The following is a 20472-nucleotide window of genomic DNA, read 5'->3' as shown; positions in this document are numbered from 1 at the left end:
AAGTGATAAATGGATGAAACGGCTTGTGATGAACACTCGTTACCATCTAGTACCGGATTATTTTACCTGCTATTTTCCAAGCAGTAAATACTCACATATAGGGGGAGGTGCGACTCACAGTCTGAACGAATCTAACAAGGACATGGAATAGCAAAGATAATCTTTACTCATATTGACTCGACGTCGTCTGTACAAAGCTAACAACCAAATCAAAAGAACACTTTTGAGTGGAAAGTCAGAGCACTGCAGGAGAGGCTTGAGAAACGTACCTTGACCACAACTGTGGTGCCAAACAGGCGATGAGTTGACACGGATTTGACCATCCGTCAGATGTTTGGCGTGGCGGGAACCAGAAATTGCTTATCGCACAGAAACGCACTCTGGCTCTGCAGGCCTAGCGCCTGGCCCAGGCCGGTGTCCACCATTGAGTTCTGGAGAGAGGCACTGGAGAAGAATTTGACGAGGATGCGCTGCTGGAGGTTGGATGAAACGGAGGATGCCCGCTTCCCAAAGTGCCTTCAACTTCTTTACATTCCGTCCTGCAAAGAACATATTATCTTATCAGAACTAACTGACAACCCTCAGCTATTAACCTTAATTTCTAATGTTTTCTCCCCCGTTTGTGTGCATGTATGCATGTGTGTGTGCAGTATGCGAGTCTGTATATGTGGGTCCAGAGCTAATCCTGCAAACCGCTGGACCTGTCAACGCCAAACATTTAGTCTGTGCTGCCAGTAGACCAAGGGAAGACACTTCCCAAACATATTTTCAACCTGTGAATGACAACTACGTTATTTGATAATTTTTTGTGCGTGCATTACCTCTGTCCACCCTTCCTCTAGAGCAGTCCTTCAAGGATTGGCCCAAGGTGACATCATTCAATCAATCTTGTTGTCGCCTTCAGCACCATTTAGCGCCACCAGATGATAAATGACGCCACCACCTTAATTGACATCCCTGCAATCCTCATCCAATAGAGTCACAACGGCCCAGAGTCCAGTTAAAATTGTTTAATGATTCTCACTCTGGGACCCAATGGATCCGAAAGGGTCTATTTGTAAGCGATCCATTTGGAACTCCCTCAAGGAACCGTGAGGGTCTATGGACCCCACTTTGAGAACCATCGGAATAGGCACAGTACCATCATCATGTAATTGTCATCAACATGTGAGTCCCCCAGGGTTGTGTCCTCAGTGTCTTCCTTTATACCCTCCTGATACAGACACGAAGCTACTCTCAACCTACTAGTTGTATTAGACATTTGGAGCATAAGTGGACAAGTCGTGTTGTGTACTGATAGCGTCCAGCGTTTCGCTCCTCCTCGTTTGGTGTACAATAAAAGATGACCAGTGGGTCATAATAATCTTATGGATTATGTTATGGTTTATGTTTTTGTTGAAGTTGAAACTGCATACAGATAAGGGAGTTTTATCCATGCCAAACAGCGAGGGAGAGGCAGCATAGCTTCTTGTGTACCATGGATTAGGTCACATCTACTATCCTATAGCAGGCTTTTATATACAGTACATTTTGTAATGTATAGGCTATTTTACGTCAACCCTCCCACCAATGATATAGGCAACATCTTCTGTAGCCGTCTGTGATCGCACGTTGACCTTGTGTGAGGTGAGAGAGAGGCAGACAGACAGACAGGAGAGGGATCCATTGTGACTGGGTAGACATGGATTCATGAACCGCAGATCACTTAAGCATAGTCCATAATGCTATTTTGCACTATAACATAACTTGTTAAAATTCTTGTTAGGTACTGTACTGTACCTGCACCAGTGATTGCCTTTTGCTTGCTGGTTGTGATCAATAAGGAAACCATAGTGTTTGAAGTTCCATTTAGCAATTGTAGCTGTTACCATTATATAATAATACTACTACTAATATGTATACTATTTAAAGTATATACAATTCTAGATATAATCAATAGGCTTTTCCTCTTCTTTTTTTGATTACTGGGACATAGGCTAAAACTCACATTCTAACAGTTCAGTTGTATAGATTTGGCATTGACAATTAACCTACAAAAGTGACATGAAGTTTGCTAATAAACATACAATTTATGCTAAGTATGCTAATTGGGTGTCGGGGACGGTGAAGGGACCTGGATATTGGAAATGTGGCCCCCAAAAATGTTTGAGAAACTGCTCTACACAAATGACTGTGCCGGCACAGTCGTCAAACTCCACATACTTCAAACACTCTGATGACACTTTAATTGTCCAACTAGTCGATGTCAATGACAATAACTCAAGTCATAACTCAGCTAATCAAAACACTAAGTCCCACTCATAGACTGTAAGAAGAATGGACAAAGCGAAGCCATTGGTTTCTACAGAACCTTTTGAAGCCACCTTTTCGGCAAATTTAAATCTTTGAACTTCCGGTCCCGGAATGCTACCGGAAATGACTGTTATCGGCTTCAACCGCAGCGAGGGTGGGTCTTCACTCGGTAGATCCAGTAGAAACCTTAGAAGCATATACCCTTCTTTAGGCTATCATTCATTTTAGAATAGAGTGTTGCAGTTTTTTTTGTGCCAATTAATGCCGTACACAACAGTGTACATGCAAAATAGCAGAAGTTGTAAACATCCTCTACAAATTAAAAATCACACTTGTGTGAAGTGGGCGGCGCTCTTATCATCATACATCACATTCCGTGCTCAGCCAATCAGCTTTGCGCATTCCGTGCTCAGACAGACACACACACACCAAAACATCTCGCCATATAGGGCCGATCTGTTAGATATTTCAAACAAATGTGCTGATCCGGTTTTATTGAATATAAAATATGATGTTATTCAGAAGAAATCCTACATGTCCAGCGCTAGAATATAGGAACGAGAAGCTTCTCTCTGTAACATCCACCAATGTGTACATGTTCCGCGCCATATTGTTGACAGTGGGAATGAAATCAGTGGTGCGTGCACTGGAAGAAGAGAACGAGGTGGGTCAAACGGGCCTTTCCTGTGATGGAAATTCTATTTAACGTTCCGCCCAGAGTCAAATTCAAAGGAAAAGAGGCGCTGCTTTTCTTTTGCTGATGGGTACCCAGATTCGTTTTTTTTGTGCTAATTATTCCACAACTTGTGCGTGTTGTGGAAATCGCAGAAGTAAAAATCTGCTACTAATTAAAAATCATGTCATGTGAAGTGAGCGGCGCTCTTATCATCATTCATCACATTCCGTGCTCAGCCAATCAGCTGATTGGATTCTGTGCTCATACAGACAGATCTCAACCAATCAGCTCAGCGCATTCCGTGCTCATACAGACAGATCTCAGCCAATCAGCTGAGCGCATTCCGTGCTCATGCGGACAGAGAGACACACACACACAAAGCTGTGCATAGGCGGGGCTAGCACCCCTCACAAATATAGTGTGTCTGTGTTTTGGGAATATTGTTTTCTTTTTTTCCATTTCCTGATAAAGTAGCAGGTTTGGACATACCACCGCACGTGGTTTCCATCCACCAAGTAACAGAAGTCGATCCCGTTACATTCAGTCGAGGTAGAAAACAAGACTGAATGAATGACTGGGGGCTCAGATCTTTTGATTGATTGATTGATTGATTGAAGTATTTATTAACAGTTTGCAGAATTACAGTACATTTCAAGCACAACTCAATACAAAAACTGTCAACTGTGAGTGGACGACCCAATAAAGCATTACAGTGGGTGCCGAATGGCCCCCGTACGTGTGTAACTCTGAGAATGTACAAATGGAACCAAAATAACCCGGGTCCATTTGTACACTCTCAGAGTTATGGGGGTCATTGAAATTAAAAAGGTTTGAGAACCACTGTGAAATAAATGGAACGGAGCCTTAATTAGTATCATTGGTAACCCCAACAGGGAAAGGGGCCCGGAAGTAGGAAGACTTATTTTGTGTGCATAGAGCCTACTCTGCTGCTAGACAGCTAGCAGAGTACAAGTAAACATGACCGTATCACACCCATATCAACTACTCTCCACTGGCTGTGAATGTTCTAATTTTAAAGTTATTGTTGTCTCCACCAGGCCGAAGGCATGGGGAGAGAGTATGTTTTGCACTCCGTCCGTCCGTCCGTGTGTCCGTGTGTGTGTGTGTGTGTGTCCGTGTGTGTGTCCGTCCGTCCTTCCGTCTGTGAACAGCTAATCTCCGGCACCGTTAACCCGGTCGATGCCAAATTTTGCACACACACTCCCTGGATGCCAACGATGAACCTCTGCCCCAAAATGTCCAGAACGGCCTGTTATAGCGCCACCAGGAGGCCGCTTTGTGCAAAACAAGTTTTTGGACAGTACACCTACAGATTTTGTCCAAACATCACGCAAATTGGTACACAGTCTCTCTACAGCCATTCAACGAAACGCGTCTTCCAGATTTCTCAGACTCCATCCTGATTGGCTAAGATTGGCTTCCAAAGTTCGCAGGAGTGCTCAGTTTCAAACAAAATGCTGCAAATCATGAACACATCGTGTGATTTCCATGAAATTGTGCACGCACATTCCCACTAGGCCGGGGAAGAAATGCCACATGAACATTTTCAACTCAGCCTCATGGTGGCGCTATAACTGGCCGAAAAGTGTTTTTACCTCTAACTGCACGGATCTGTGGATAACGTTGTATGCCAACTCTCTAGAGGCCAAGGAAAAACCTCTGCCTGGAATTTTTCACATCTGCTCTTTATAGCGCCACCAGGAGGCCGACTAGTGTAAAACACATTTTCTAATATTACTCCTTCAGATTTTATCCAAATTTCACGCAAATCGCTCCTAAACATTTTGCCAAACATCACACACACACACTCCTATCCTCCTGGTGGAGACCTGTGCCCAGAAGGGCACTTTTTCTAGTTATCTGATTTTTCTCTGTTTGCCGTTTTTAACTTGCCTCTGTACTGCACTTTGTAGCTTTGAAAAGCGCTATACAAATTAATTCATCATCATTATCCAACAATGACAATAATATCGGGGATGCTCTCTGTACAATTAACTCAGTTTTGAGTTCTCAACACTTGACTTTCATCTGGATCCACGATCCCATGTAATCTGTGAGCTCAGACCCCCCCAACCGTGTTAAGGTATAATTAAACCCCATCCTCTCTCTCTCTCTCTCTCTCTCTCCGACTGCAACTTGTGACTGCAACTTGTTCCTGTTCGCAGATGACTCAGCACTGCTGGTCTCAGACAGGAACAAACTGCAGGTTGAAAAGGCCCTCAGCTCTGAACTCTGAACCTGGCTCATGGATAATAAACTATCCTTACACCTGGGTAAAACTGAATCCATTCTTTTTGGCTCTAATAGTAATCTCAGCAAGGCAGATGGCTTCTTGATTAGAGTGGGTTACAGTATTATCACACGAAAGGAGGAAATTACCTAACTAGGGTCCATCCTGGAGGCTATAATCTTTCCGGTGATAAAATGGCCACCAACGTAATCAAAAAAGTCAACCAAAGAACAAGATTCCTTTACAGGATCTCCTCACTGGTCAACAAAAACACCTTGAAGACCCTAACAGGAGCCCTCGTACAAAGGTTTCTTCGACTACTTTCTTCGACTACATCGAGTACAGCATCTTGCAATGGGTCTGGTCCACAAGATTTGATACACTACAAGATACCCATGTACCTGTCTAAATACGTCCTTAATGTGCAACCCAGATTCGGCACAAACAAAATGTGGAATGACCTATCAACAGTCATTAAGACATGCGAATCCCTTGACTCCTTCAAAACCGCTCTCAAAGGGCACCTACGGACAGCTGCAAATCGAAACTGGCCCCCGTAAAATCTGAATCCCTCACACTATGATTTTTTTCCCTTTTTGCCTCTACATGATTTCCTGTTTTCCTGTTTAAGTGTATATTTGTATGTCTGTAAATGTTTTGATGAATTGAAAACGGTGGGCCCTATTGATAACAAGTGTAATGCTTTTATGGTGTCGTCCACTCACAGTTAACAGTTTTTGTATTGAGTTGTGCTTGAAATGTACTGTAATTCTGCACACTGACACTGTTAATAAATATTTCAATCAATCAATCAATCAAACCCTCTCTCCCTCTCTCTAGCAGCAAACCCTCAACACTACAATACAACAAAACACTTGGACACTGAAACTCTAAATAAACTAGAACTGCACTCTGTCGAGTGCCTACTTGCTTGTTGCACACAAGTAGGCCATAAATGGCCTACTAGAGCGCTCGTTTGCACTTCCGCATTTGCCGGAATTTCTCCTTTCATTGTCAATGGCAAATGAAAGGACAAAAGCTGTATATAGGAGGGGCTAGCGCCCCTCAAAAATCACAATTGTGTGAAGTCAGCGGCGCTCTTATCATCATACATCATCATACATCACATTCCGTGCTCAGCCAATCAGTTGAGCGCATTCCGTGCTCATACGGACAGATCTCAGTCAATCAGCTGAGCGCATTCCATGCTCATCGTTTGAAGTGAGCAGTGCTCTTAGCATACATCATCATACATCAGATTATGTGCTCAGCCAATCAGCTTAACAGAAAAGGCAAAGGAAGTACAGTACAGGCAGCAACCCTGCGAAGAGATGGACAGTCAATTTCGTCATAATATACATTAATAACTTGGGACTTACGACGGAGCAGGGAAGGATGTGAAAGTAATTCTTGATGCCTTCGAGGCATATTTCAAGCCAGCTAGAAATGTCATATTTGAGAGATACGTTTTTGGCAACTGGAAGCAAGATGGAGAGCCCATTGATGCATTTGTAACCAAGCTGAGGGAGAATGCTTCCTGTGAGTATGGACAACTTAAGAGAGGATTTGATAGGAGACAGACTGGTGCTGGGTGTGAGTGATGATAGTTTGCGCCGCCACCTATTCAGACAGAAAGGATCTCACACTAGCATCAGCCATATAAATATGTCGAGCTGCAGAGATGACAGACATGAGAATTCAAGCCATCATCACACAGGACAGGTCAGAGGTCACTAGAGACAGTGCATGCAACGGATGGCCTCCATCCACGAGTCCCACCCATGCAGGAACGCTCGGCCAGGGTTCAGTATCAGACCCCAGCAGCTAAAGAATGCACAGGACGTGAATCTTGCCCAGCATTTGGAAAGAACTGCCGCCACTGTGGCACAGAAAATCATTTTGCCAAGGTGTGTATGAAGAAAGGCCAAGCCACACGACAGCTACATGCAGCAGACGTTGAAGTACCTGAGGAGGGTATGAGCATGTCTAACACAGAGGCCCATATACTGTCAGTTCAGGGTTGTGGGAAGAAATGGTTTGCCAACATAAAGATGAATTAAGCTACTACCAAGCCAGACCAGGTTAGTACTGTATTCAGGGCAATCAATGCAATTAGGGATGTCCTGATACACTTTTTTTCCCGTTGCTGATCCGATCCCGATACCACAATTTCTGTGTTAGCCGATACCGATACCGAATACCGATAGTGTTGTGATCTTGTGTTGTGTTTATAGTTATCTAGCTACAGTATATATCTTGTGTTGTGTTTATAGACTCTTCACTCAAATGTGCACTTGCAGTTTGGGCAACTCCAAAGCAATCTCCACATGCCCCAACATTTTATTTACCTGCCATAGTGTCAACCCCTTACCCCTTGTGTCAGATCGGTGGTTAGACTGGCATATTTGCCGATACCGATATGACCAGATATGGCATATGGGCCGATACGATACTTTTCCCGATACCGATACAGTATCGGGACATCTCTAAATACAATCCATAGGCATATTCCAAACTGAGTGTGTAGTGAGGGGTAAAGCACATAAGTTTGTGTCTGAGATTGTAAGAAGCGGGCAGAGATCCCTGTTGTCAGGTGAAACCAGGTTTGATGCGCTTCACCATTAATTAGCAGCACAGAGGCACTAACCAGACAGCACCTTGTGCAGACTTACAATGACATATTCAATGAACCAGTTGAGTCGCTACCAGAGGATGTTCATTTTGATCTACATACAGATGTAGCTCCAGTGCAGGCTTCCCTGCGCAATGTCTCAGTGGCTCTCGGATGCAGTCAAGGCTCATTAGACAAATATGAGAGAGATGGCCATTTAACCTCAGTGACAGAGCCTACTGAGTGGATTGGCAATATGGTGATCGTCAGACAGCCAGAGAAGCTGAGAATCTGCATAGACCCCAAGTCACTAAATCAGGCTCTAAAGAGGTCTCACTACATAATGCAGACACTTGAAGATGTGTTATACAAGCTGCCCAGGACACGTATTTTCACCCTTGTAGACTAGATGCACAAGATGCTTTTTTGCAGTGTAGTAGACTACAGTAGATGAAGAGAGCAGTTAACCACCACATTCTGGACACCATGGGGCAGGAAGCACTGGTTAAAACCTGCCTTTTGGGCTGTCTGTGGCCCCAGAAATATACCAAAGAAAGCATGAGATACTGGCAGGGTTTGAGTGAGGTATAGAACCTATATTGATAGTGGTGTGTGGGGAGACGAGCAGGCCATACAGGACCATGACACCAAACTTTTAGCACTTATGCAGAGGTGCAGGGAGGTTAAGCTGAGGCTGAGCTTAAATAAACTGCAATTCAGAGGGTCAGAGAGGTCAAGTTTCATGGACACATGAACATGGACACATCGGAAGAGGGACTCTCAGTACGTTTTAACAGCGGGCGACAGCCAAACGAATTTTCCGGAAGTGCATTATTTGTCTATTGGCCACTACGGAGGCTGTTGGATAAGGATGTCCCATGGCACTGGCTGCCCAAACACAACGCTGCAGTCTATTGGCCACTACGGACTGGAGGCTGTTGGATAAGGATGTCCCATGGCACTGGCTGCCCAAACACAACGCTGCAGTCTATTGGCCACTACGGAGGCTGTTGGATAAGGATGTCCCATGGCACTGGCTGCCCAAACACAACGCTGCAGTCCAGGAGATCAAGCGACTCGTTACAACAGTCCCGATCCTGCGATACTACGAGGTGACCAAGCCGGTCACCATCCAGAGTGACGCAAGTCAGAAGGGACTGGGCTGCTGTTTGCTGCAGGAGAGTCAGCCACTGGGCTTCGCGTCGCGAGCACTTACTCAGACTGAGCAAAACTATGCACAAATAGAGAAAGAATGTCTTATATAGGGCGAAAGTCGTCCCTCCCATTGCAGGGCAGAAAACTGTGTCGCGCACATTGTCTTTGCATTAATAAAACATAAAATGAAACATTTGAAATGACAGATGGTGTTACTGGTAGGCTCCACAGTCCTAGAGTGAGTAGACAAAACATTGAATTAGTGAGGATCAATTATACTATATGAAGAAAAGGTTGAAAAAGTGTTCCTTTAAGTCTTTTTTGTTTTTTAAAGCATGTACTTTTGAATTCTTACTACATTTTCCCAAGAAGAGTGCCATTGTTTTACCTTTTGAGACCCAAACCAAAGAACACCTTCATTACAATTCTTTGGATCTCGGAGCACTGACTGAGTAAATCTGATGTCACATTTGATGACATCAGATTTGAAGCAGCTCGGTTTAAAAGAGTCGTCGTCTTGTAATGAACCTTTTTGGACATCGACCTGTAGTACAGCATGAATGTCAAATTAAACGACGTCAGTTCATACAATGACGTCAATTTATACGGGATCTTGGACCTGGAGAAGGGAGCGTCTCATGAAGACGTCAGGAAGGCCTACAGGAAACTGGCATTGAGGCATCACCCCGATAAGAACCCGTGCATTCCGGAGGCCGCCGAGAAGTTCAAGGAGATCAGCAACGCCAACAGCATCCTCAGTGATCACAACAAACGGAGGATCTATGACGAGCACGGTTCCATGGGTGTCTACGTGGCAGAGCAATTCGGGATGGTGGACATCGCGTCCAAGTGCTGGTTCAAGGCGCTCGTTTTTCTATGCACAATCTTCACCGGCTGCTGCTGCTGCTGCTTCTGTTGCTGCCTCGGCTGCTGTGGGAGGTGTGCAGACTATCAAGTGGATGAAAATGTAGAAGTATGGATTCCGAAGAACGTATAGCACCTGGTGGGCCTGGCTGGGCTGGGCCTGGTGGGCCTGGCTGCGGAAAAGGCTGCCAAGTGGCCAGCGCTCAGGGCCCCCTGGGCGGGTCCTCTGACTTACTACAGTGATTCAATGTTTGTCTGATAGGATTTTTTTGGTTGTTTGTTTGTTTGTTTTTACATTAACCACTTAGACACTAGCATCCCTATACTGGAGTACAGAGCCAAAAGTCAAGTTTACAACGTATTGAGGGTTTAAGTGATTAAATGTCTGCAAATACAAGTTAACAAAAACGATTTACACAACACTGATAGTGCTGTAAAAACAAGTCTATGACACTATTTAATCTGCAACACTACAGTGGCGGTCCCTGCTTTGAATCTCTCAGCTATGGGGTCCCAATTGAAGAGTCTATATGGTATAGAGTAGACAACAACCCAGTAAAAGACAGCTCTCTACTGTTATGAAGAGGCCTGTAATTCTGTAAAATGATGTGCAAAATATATATTATTCCATTTTAAATCACGGAGGCTCATTTTACCTTCGTCACGTGATCCCAGTGTAGGAGTAAAGGATCGATGTGCATCTGAGCTCTGCCTCGTGTTCTCTGGGGGACATCGTTATCCACGGACGATAGCATGTGGAGTATACTACAACAAATTTACATTTTATAGACAGAAGGAGAGGCAAAGAGGAGAGAGGGACATAAAGAGAGATACAAGCATACAAGTAGTATAGCAGTAACAATGTATGTATACTGTATGTAATATACATAATATAATATAGTATAACAATAGTTAGATAGTATATGGTATAATATAATAGCAATCCAGTCATGCTCCAGGGAGAGACACAGCCCTTATATCCTGATAAAGTGTTTTACCGGTATTCAAATTATCAACTTAAAGGAGCATTCAGTGATTTGGGAACCCCCGGTCCCCCCGTAACAAGATGTGCACATGCACATGCTCTACAGTGGGGGGACACGCCATAGACATATATACGTAGACGCCCTTTCCGGCTCTGAGGCGTGTGTCACCATTGAAGGCACAATTTTCCCGACATTCCTTGCAAAGCATTAGCGTAACATAAGTCCCGGAAAAGACGCGCTGTGATTGGCCAGTAGTTGAGTGACAGCGAGAGACATGGAGGAGTCGCATGAGTGACGTCACTTGGGCAGCGACGCAGTCGCCTTCAGCAAATGCCTTCAGCACTTCTAAATAAGAAAGCTGCGGAGAACTGTTGCTTTGTGTTCACTCTTTAATGTTTTCTGTTAGTAATCTAATCCCCACTGGCTCTGATGTTGTATTAATTACTGTATTAATTAATAACTTTGTTGTTTGTGTTTGTTTGTTTGTCTTGTTTTGTATTGTAATGTATATTGTCATGACTGTTATAAAGATTTGTTAAAAAAAAAAAAAAGCCTTCAGCACTGCACTTCCGCCTTCATTGGGATACACGTCGCTCCAATGAACTGCAACGGCCAGTGAGGCATCAATTTCTTATAATATCTATGGGACACGCGACAGGCCAACAGCACACACACCAAGGCCCGCCCCCGCTCGATCATGATTGGTGGAAGGCCCCTCTCTATCCTGATTGGATGAAGGCTGGGTGAAGTTTTTTGACCCCCAGGGGTTAACTGGGGACAGGGAGGAACTCTTTATATGGTCAGCACACTCTATAGTAGGGACGATTATCACAACAAAACAAAAAAATAAGTGATATTTGAATTAAGTTAAATCAATGAATATACCTTTAACTGGTAACTGCGGCGCACCAGCCTACGCAAATCTGGAAGTTGGAATGCACCCGTTTATGCAATATTCATTCTACTCCTCCCTGTACTGAACACTTCGCATTCGAGTGGCACAAATGTGACATAAGCTTGACCAATCCGTGAAGCTGACGGGTACCAATAGAATACAATAGTGAGCTCTATCATCTTTGTGTCTGGGATGACACCACAGATGAGCAAATTGGCTATTTTTGTCCTACACAAACATTAAATTCCCATTGACAATAAATGGAGAATGTAATGTATATGTCATATGTGGACGAGCAAATTGACATGTTACATCATGATGATGTACGATAAGAGTGCCCCTCACTTCACACGGGTGTGATTTTTCTAAATGGAAAGAAGAAAGGAATATATACTTTTTTCTTTTGATTTCCTTCCAAATTATAGTGCTCGTTTAGAAATGACACCAAAACTGTTATCCTGCTGAAATTCCTTTATTGTTGTAAATACTGTTAGAAACATTCTGGCTCTGGTACAGGAATGTAGCTTAACTAGCCATAACATCACAGTAAAAGCTAGCAAATAAATTAACAATGCAATTACTTTACACATTTTTTTTTTCCTTGTATGATTTTTTTTCATCTTTACACACGCTGATAAACAGTATAAGATTTCATTACATTCAAAATGAGTCAATTTTAGAGAAACTCATTAAGCCTGCTTTATACTTTATAGTTACGCATCAACATAGCTGATCTGCACGTTCTGCGGCGGGTTGCACTGCAATGCGCTGCGGAGGCCTGCAGATCAGCCGTTTTCACCACTATAGGTATAAGCCAGTCTTTAGCCAAACTCCACACCGACGTGGGAATACCCTACTGTCCCAGGGAAGCCACTATTATCGCTACATTTGCAGTCTTGTGCTAAAAGGTGAATGTGCACATAATGTCATTTTACACACAATTATTTTACATTCCACCCACCTTGCAGGACTGCTCACATTTTGCTTTCCATTCACTGAAGCTTTGCCTACGACGTGGTCAATCTGATACTATTGTATATAGTTTTAATGTAGTTGGTTTAGCTTTGAATGTGGAGTACATTGGTTCATCTTCACACAACACACACTAGTAGAAGCAAAACAAAAATTGGTATAGCAATAATCCATAATCTGGCGACTCCAGAGAAAAAGCCCGTTCTTTCGGTAACGTCAGTTCCATATCATAAAGTACAGTAACAGTAAGGCAGAATGAGCTTCAGAGGTGACAAAAAAACAGACTTTGACTCTATGATTTGTGTGACATTGTAATATTGGAGGACGTGGGTGACAATGTTGCACTAAACCTACATATAGGCTATACCTACATGTATATAGCCTGGAGGTGGGGGTGGGGTGTATATAACCTGGGGGTGGGATGTACCTCTATAGCCTGAGGGGGGTGGGATGTACGCAAAGGCGCTTTTCCTCCCCGCAATTACACACAACTGGCGACGGCCCCTTTCTGTGTACTGTGAATATACTGTAGTCAGTTGAACACGGTTTACGAAGGACTCGTAAAAGAAAAAAAAGGCCACGGCTCAAGAAACTCAATAACAGAATTGTGGGAGGTTAGATTAGATCTCTTATCCAGCCCTCTTCATCATTTATCCAGCTACCCATTGTACTTAACATTAGTTTCACTGTTAAGTATTGCTGGGCAATTACATTTGTTTTGATTCAGTTCGGTTTCTGAAAATAACTTTAATTTTCGGGGGATTTTTATGAATTCAGATTCAGGGTACCCCATGATATATCTCTCATAAGAACGCTTCGGCATTCGGCATAATGAGTAGTCTACTTTTACATTTTAAGTAAATGTTGATGTCACTTGTATTTTTACTCAAGTGAAATGTTCAATACAGGACTTTTACGTGTATGATTTGGACATTGTGGTACTGCTCACGTTAAAAATAAAAATAAAACCTGACAACTAGTTCCACCACTGGATCACAGTATGACGTTAAGACCTGAGCAGTGAAAACACAGGGGACTAAAACATTGGAATGCTTATCTGTTGGAATTCTTGAAGCAAGGAATGCTGAAGGACTTTACAGATCGGGGGGCGTGACAAATAAGCCATACGGAGATCACTGCCATGTATTTCACAGCTATTCACATACAGTTGGAGGCCATCGATAATGTCCTTTTCTTTTTGCTGAGGTTTGCGTGATCTGCGCAAAAGGACAGTTAACCCATTTTGGGTGGGAACCCCTTTTGGTGTTTTAAACATTATGTTATAATTTAGCTATTGAAAAATAGCAGATCTACAAGCTCATAGCGCGCCACCGAGTGGCGCGCTACGAGCTTGTAGGTCTGCTATTTTTGAAAAATCGTGAAAATATTTATTTCAGAAAACTGGAGGATTTAGAAGGATTTTTTTTTTATTTTGAGGTCAGGCCTAAATGGGTCAAATGATAAGGGACAATATCGGTGGCACCCAACTGTAGGATAGTTTATTTGCCTAGGCCAGTGGTTCTCAACGTGGTCCTCTGCCTGTTTCAGAGGAGGAGAAGGGGGAGACTGACTGACTGAGAACAAAAAGGTAAAGGGATTATCGTTCATGAAGTTCCTGTGACCGATCCCGGTCACAGCAACTCGACCCGGGACCGGGTTGAAAGTGATGATGTAATATCACTGCGCCAGACATTTCAAAACAGCAATGGTTGGTGGCGTTATCTGACCACAGCGTCAATGGGGCTAGTCGAGGTGTGGTGTGGATAGAATCCCAGGAATGACAAACATATGGTGTATTTAGGCTACTAATTGCCCCTAGATTTGTAAATGTTCTTTACACAAACGGCAGGTTATCGCTATATCAGCCCGACATACTTTATAACCTTAGCTGGCTAGTTCGTTACGGCAGCAAGATGACCGGTGACGCTTGACAAAGACACCACTCGCTCTTCGGCGATGCTCATCTGGGAACATGGCTGCAATGGGAGCAGCACTGTCAGAATTGAAAAACTAAGAAGTGAAATCGAAAGGAATTATATTATATTTGCTCTATGTTGGATCAGAATCCAAATCCCTATCAAACCCGCTCCAGTGACTTCCTGACCCTCAAAGTTACATTTGCGGGCACGCGTGCACACACACACACACACACACACACACACACACACACACACACACACACACACACACACACACACACACACACACACACACACACACACACACACACACACACACACACACACACACACACACACACACACACACACACACACACACACACACACACACACACACACACACAGCAGAGCTAGGCAAGGCAGCATCCTCTGTCTGTGCTCCATATTGGAATGAGCTCCAGGAGTCCTTCAGATCACTGCCCTCCTTGGGTCAATTCAGGGAAATGGTTCAAGATTGTAACTGATTTAATTAATTTTCGGTCCATCATGTTTTTTAGTTATTTTAGTTTTTGAGTATTCCGATTAATATATTTAATATTGCTGTATATAAATATATTCCTATTGATTTTGTGTTCTGTATCTCGGCTACATTGAAAATGAGGGCCTGCCCCTCAACTTGTACTCCGAGTTGAAATAAAGGTTAAGATGATGATGAAATAAGAGTTTGCTTCTTCTCTTGAAATGGAGCCAGCTTAGGTGGTTCGGGCATCTTGTAAGGATGCCTCCCTAGGGAGGTCCTCGTTATGTCCCACTGGAAGGAGACCCCCAGGAAGACCAAGGATCACATGGGTGGATTATATCTCCAAGCTGGCCTTGGAACGCCTCGGGATCGCCCGGGATGAAGTTTCTAATGTTGCCTTGGAGAGGGAAAGTCTGGAGCTCTCAGCTGGAGCTGTTGCCCCCCGCGACCCGACTCCGGATAAGCGGTTGAAGATGGATGGATGGAAATAAGAGTTCAGGCTATGGATTGGAGGAGATGTAGAGGAAGACTTAGCACTATGAAACCACACATCTTGCAGGGGACATCGGGGATAGAAGAGAGACACTGACGCCAGTCACGCCACAGCTATAGGCAGACTGGCCAGGTCAGGAAGAGGACATGACATGTCCCATCGTAAGGCTGCATTTAGAAGCTTTGGTCGCGTCCAAAATCACAGACTACATACTAAACAGTATGCTATTTTCACGACGTACCTTTGAGTGCACACATAGTTACGCAACAGTACGTTTCATCTCGGACATACTTGCGAGACGACGCGGAATGTTATAGGACAGTGCCCCATCTTGTGACAAAGCAGAGGTACTACACGTATGGGTTCCCGTTTCGTCACTGTGTACGATAGCGGTTAAATGTTTTGCATTTGACATGTCATGGGATTCAACTAATAATAACTACACTCTGCATGGCTTAATACTTTATATCAGAATTGACGTTACAACAGAGGTTTGGTCGGGTATATTTGTTGGACATTCAAAGCAGCATTGTGGCAGCACTGTCGCTCAGCTGCGATATTTCCCGAATTGAGTATGCATTTCACGTACTACGGTACTACTGAGTAGCTACTAAGCATTCGGATATACAAAAGATAGATACTAAATAACTAAATAGTATGTTAGTATGGAATTTCGGACATTTTCCCCAATCACTAGCCGGAGGAGGGTGTGGCATACTTGAAATGTGGGGGGGGGGGGGGTCTGCTTCCTTCAGACGGGAAGCTTTGGGGATCAGGGGAGTTGTCGGAGGTGGTGCGAGAGGTGAGTAAGATGTGCGAGGTCAGGTATTTTGTTTTGCTTTCGTTTTAGATGTAAACAGGCTGCTCCTGGGCGGTTAGCAGGCGGTACATGGCCGCAGGCATTGTCTTCATGTGGATCTGAGAGCGAGAGAGAGAGAGAGAGAGAGAGAGAGAGAGAGAGAGAGAGAGAGAGAGAGAGTTATGTTTGCGCAATATATATAAAGCAGAGTTTCTCAAGGTGAGTGCCGTGACGCGAATCCAGGGGTGCCACAGAATACTTCCATAGTATTTGGAATTGGTCATTAACGGTATGTAAATATCTTCCCCCCCTAAGATCCAGACAGTACGTCACGAGGAAAAAGGTTTCCATTAGGGCAGATTGAAAATAATATGCCGTTTAACCACATTGAGCCCCAGCATCCCTATTCCGGGGGGAACATTCACCAATAATAGCCGTGACTCTGTGATATTGTAGATCTGACTTGGTGCACTGTAGACTGAAAAATAACTCACGCCAGTTCAGTGCAACCCAGGTGGGTCTGCAGTATAGAGGGTCTAAGCAGTTAAACTGTTAACACTCCCATCGCCCAGGACAAAGTTCTTTGTCCTTTCTATTAGTAACGCCCGACGCCCAGGACGAAGTATTGTCCAAAAGACGAAGTTTATTGATATGAGGATCGCATGGCTCCATAGCCCAGGAGCGCCTGTTGGGCAATCCTCGGTGTTGCGCAAGAGTGAGACGTCATCGAAAAACTCCCTCCCCTGTTTAGCTGATGAAAACGAAAATCTTAAAACGTTCATAACTCGCGATCTAAATCATCCCGTCTAATTATGAAAAAAGATCCTGTGTTAGACGGCGCTCCACGGTCCAGTCGCTAGTCGCGATAGATTTATTCTTACCTCCCGTTGTTGTCGATCGACTCTAGAGTGGTGTGGCTATTGTTAGCTGCTACACACACATTCACAACAACAACCGGTCCGTCCGGAAAAGGGGTCCGTGTTTATAAATCGAATGGGCGCTATAATGTAATGGATTAAATAACCCCGGGCAATTAAAGTGTTAAGGGGTGCCGTGGATGATAAAGTTAATTACGGGTGCCCTGGGCCAAAAACCTTTGAGAACCACTTGAGACAAAATATGGCGTAAAAGTTTGTAGACTAACTTTTTTCACTGAAACGAAATAAAAATGAAATAAAAACTAAACTACGATGACTAAAACTAAGACGAAATATATTGACAATTGTGTCAACAGATAAAAACTAGACTAAAATGTTAGGGAGGGACTAGTGGAGAGTAGATCCAGTAGAACTAAAAGACAAGTCATTTTATGTTTGGTTGAGTTTGAGTTTGCTCTGAAAATAGCAGATCTACAAGCTCACAATGTGTCGTGCTGAAACACGTTGTGAGCTTGTAGATCGGCTATTTTCAGTGTGTAAAAGTGTAAAATCAGGTATTACGACGCCATCAAGGCCTGCCAAAATACATTTTTGTAATACGCAAACTAAAACATATCAGATGACTAAAATATGATTAGCTATAGTCAAAATACTATGACTAAAACAAAACAAAAAAATTGCTGTCAAAATCAACACTGGAATACGGAGCCCCGGAGTGGCCATTGAGAGAGAAAACATAATAATGCTAACTTGAGTTACTAGTTACTAAGTTATTTAAGTTTGCTCGAGTTACTAACTTGAGCACTCGAGTTACAGTAGGCCTACGAACTTGAGCGCTCAAGTTAGCATTTAAAAAAAAACAATCTTCCTCAATGGCCACTTCGGGACTCCGTGCTGGAACCACTGGTATAAAGACATAAATGGGGTTCTAAACGAGAGCGTTTCCGATAATATCCTCACCTCTCCCACAGCGTTGGACAGGATCTGGACGATCTTCTCGTGGGGCGTGGCTACCACACTCGTGCCGTTGATCTCGATGATCCGGTGCCCCACGCGCACGCCGCCACGCTCAGCGATGCCGCCGCGCATGAGGCTGCAGATCTGTGAGGAGAGACCACACTTCAATGCCTCGTACGTTATGCAAATGGGTGTGATCAAGTGCTAACTAATCAAGTGCCTTTGATTAGTTTGGTACCATTACTGACTCCGTACTGCCTTATGCCTAGGAAACAACTTTTTGCCCTGAGCCCGGTTGCTAGGCAACGCCTTGCACACCCTCGGCACCAGGATACGTGCTCGCGCACCCCATAGGGTCCCATTAAAAAAATAGGATCTTCTAATGGCTCTTTCCCCAAAAACTACGTTGCTGTCCGTTGTGCTGATCAGACATCCGAGGTTTGGATCTGATTTTAATGGAGGTCTGCGAGCCTCCTCCGAGCGGGCAAAACAGAAGTACTTACTCGAGTAGAAATCTCCCAGCCCCACGACAAGCTATTTATCACTTGTGGCCACCAGGCCGCAGTCTAAGTGTTAAGTTCCCTTATTGACTCACTATTGTCATATTATATTATTGCTGCCTTATTCGTGACTCCCTACTGCATTATGCAACCTTATGCAACCTTATATTATGCAAGCAGGCAGGCTCTATTGGCTCAGTGGTAAAACATATAGCCTATCTCAACACTTTAGAGACCTGGGTTCGAATCCAGGGCAGGTTATGAAAATTACGTGCAGCTTTAAGTGGTTAAATGTTCATGTTTGAGTGTTTTCCACGGTACTACCCACAATGCCATTCTGGACGCTGAAACCCAGTTGGTAGCGCAGGTCAGGCCGTCGAATCAGCACAGTGGTGACTGGGGGACATCTGACGATGTTCAGCTTGATACGAGGCTGGCTCTTTAGACCCTGTACACAGGACAAACAGTATTGTATTAAAGCTTTAGACCATGTATAAAGGACAAACAGTATTGTATTAAAGCTCTTTAGACCCTGTACACAGTGACAAACAGTAGTGTATTAAATCTTGTGCACTGGGAAATCGAGTCTCAATGCAATCCTCTTGGCAATGGCGGCGCGCTACGGGTCGCTGTGCTTCTGTGTTGTTATCGACGGCACTTGTGGCAGCGTTGGCCGAACGGATAGCGGAGCGGTCTTGATACCAGAAGGTCGCCAGTTCGAATCAGCTGTCCGACACGTTAAAATTACCACCGCTGAAGTGCCCTTGAACAAGGCATTGAACCACTACGATGAAATGTGTTCTATGAGCAGGGCCTGGCTGGAAACAAGTTCTTGAGCTTAGCCCAGATACCCTGGGTAAATATAGTAATCATTTCATTTCATTTCATTTCATTTCACTTGTGGAATATTACCCGACACTAGGAAAAGCGACCACGTTATTTTAAGGGGGACGATCGCGAAATGGAGGTACCTTTACGACCGATCTTCAAAGGTTAGTGCAAAACTGCGGCAGTGAAGTTATTTTCATGATCGAAAACTTCCGCACTAAACGTGTTAAAGGACCGTAAATGGTGACTATAACCCTGTGTACTTTACATCAAATGGCAAATGGGATATGTGAGGGACAGTGAAAAATAGAAACAAGTATGTTTCTGTTATGTTTAATGAGAGAGAGAGAGAGAGAAAAAAATAAAGAAACATCGACCATGCCTGCTGATCTGTAAAATCAAAAGAAATAGAAAAAGTAAAAACGTATTTGCACATTATATGAAACGTATTATTGAAACGTCTTGAAATTGTATGGCCATTGTTTCAAATAAATCCATCTTTCATTTTCATTTGTTATGTTATTTTGTTCATAACAAGGTGGGCTATCATTCATTCATAGCATCCTAATGCTAGCTATGGTTTTCTCTAGCAGTTCAACGAGCACAATGTTGCAGTCGGGTAAAGATGGTAATTCAGAAATCAGGGGAAGGAGGTGAAAGAAGTTTGGGAACCACTGCCACCAATGCAACTACCAAACACTCCCACTAGGGGGCGGTGCTTACCTTTCTCTCACTGTCAGAATGTTTATTATTTTTAACAATATATACCAGAGCAGTGATTCTAAAAAGCAATTTCAAGGAATTTGATATGACATAGATTTTTAGGTATAAAAAAAGTACAATAGTGAAAATAGCAATTTAACAACTTCTTGAGCTTGTAGACCTGGTATTTTC

At 43.6% G+C, this 20472-nt stretch overlaps 1 protein-coding gene across 5 annotated transcripts in view; it reads right to left on the bottom strand.

Moving 5' to 3' along the window:
• Positions 1-12195: 12195 nt before the first annotated feature.
• apba1a (amyloid beta (A4) precursor protein-binding, family A, member 1a) overlaps positions 12196-20472 on the bottom strand; it is a 43308-nt gene continuing 35031 nt past the window's right edge. For all 5 annotated transcript variants that reach the window (XM_079516624.1, XM_079516625.1, XM_079516622.1 and 2 more), the window contains exons 16-18: positions 19079-19198; positions 18254-18394; positions 12196-16534 (exon numbers count right to left, since the gene is read on the bottom strand). In XM_079516624.1, the coding sequence (XP_079372750.1) occupies positions 16463-16534; positions 18254-18394; positions 19079-19198 (333 nt within the window). In that variant the 3' untranslated portion in view covers positions 12196-16462. The remainder of the gene's footprint in view (positions 16535-18253; positions 18395-19078; positions 19199-20472) is intronic.

The sequence above is a fragment of the Electrona antarctica genome (assembly GCF_951216825.1).
Source record: "Electrona antarctica genome assembly, chromosome: 12".
NCBI lineage: Eukaryota > Metazoa > Chordata > Actinopteri > Myctophiformes > Myctophidae > Electrona > Electrona antarctica.
This window is presented reverse-complemented; position numbering and strand designations above follow the sequence as displayed.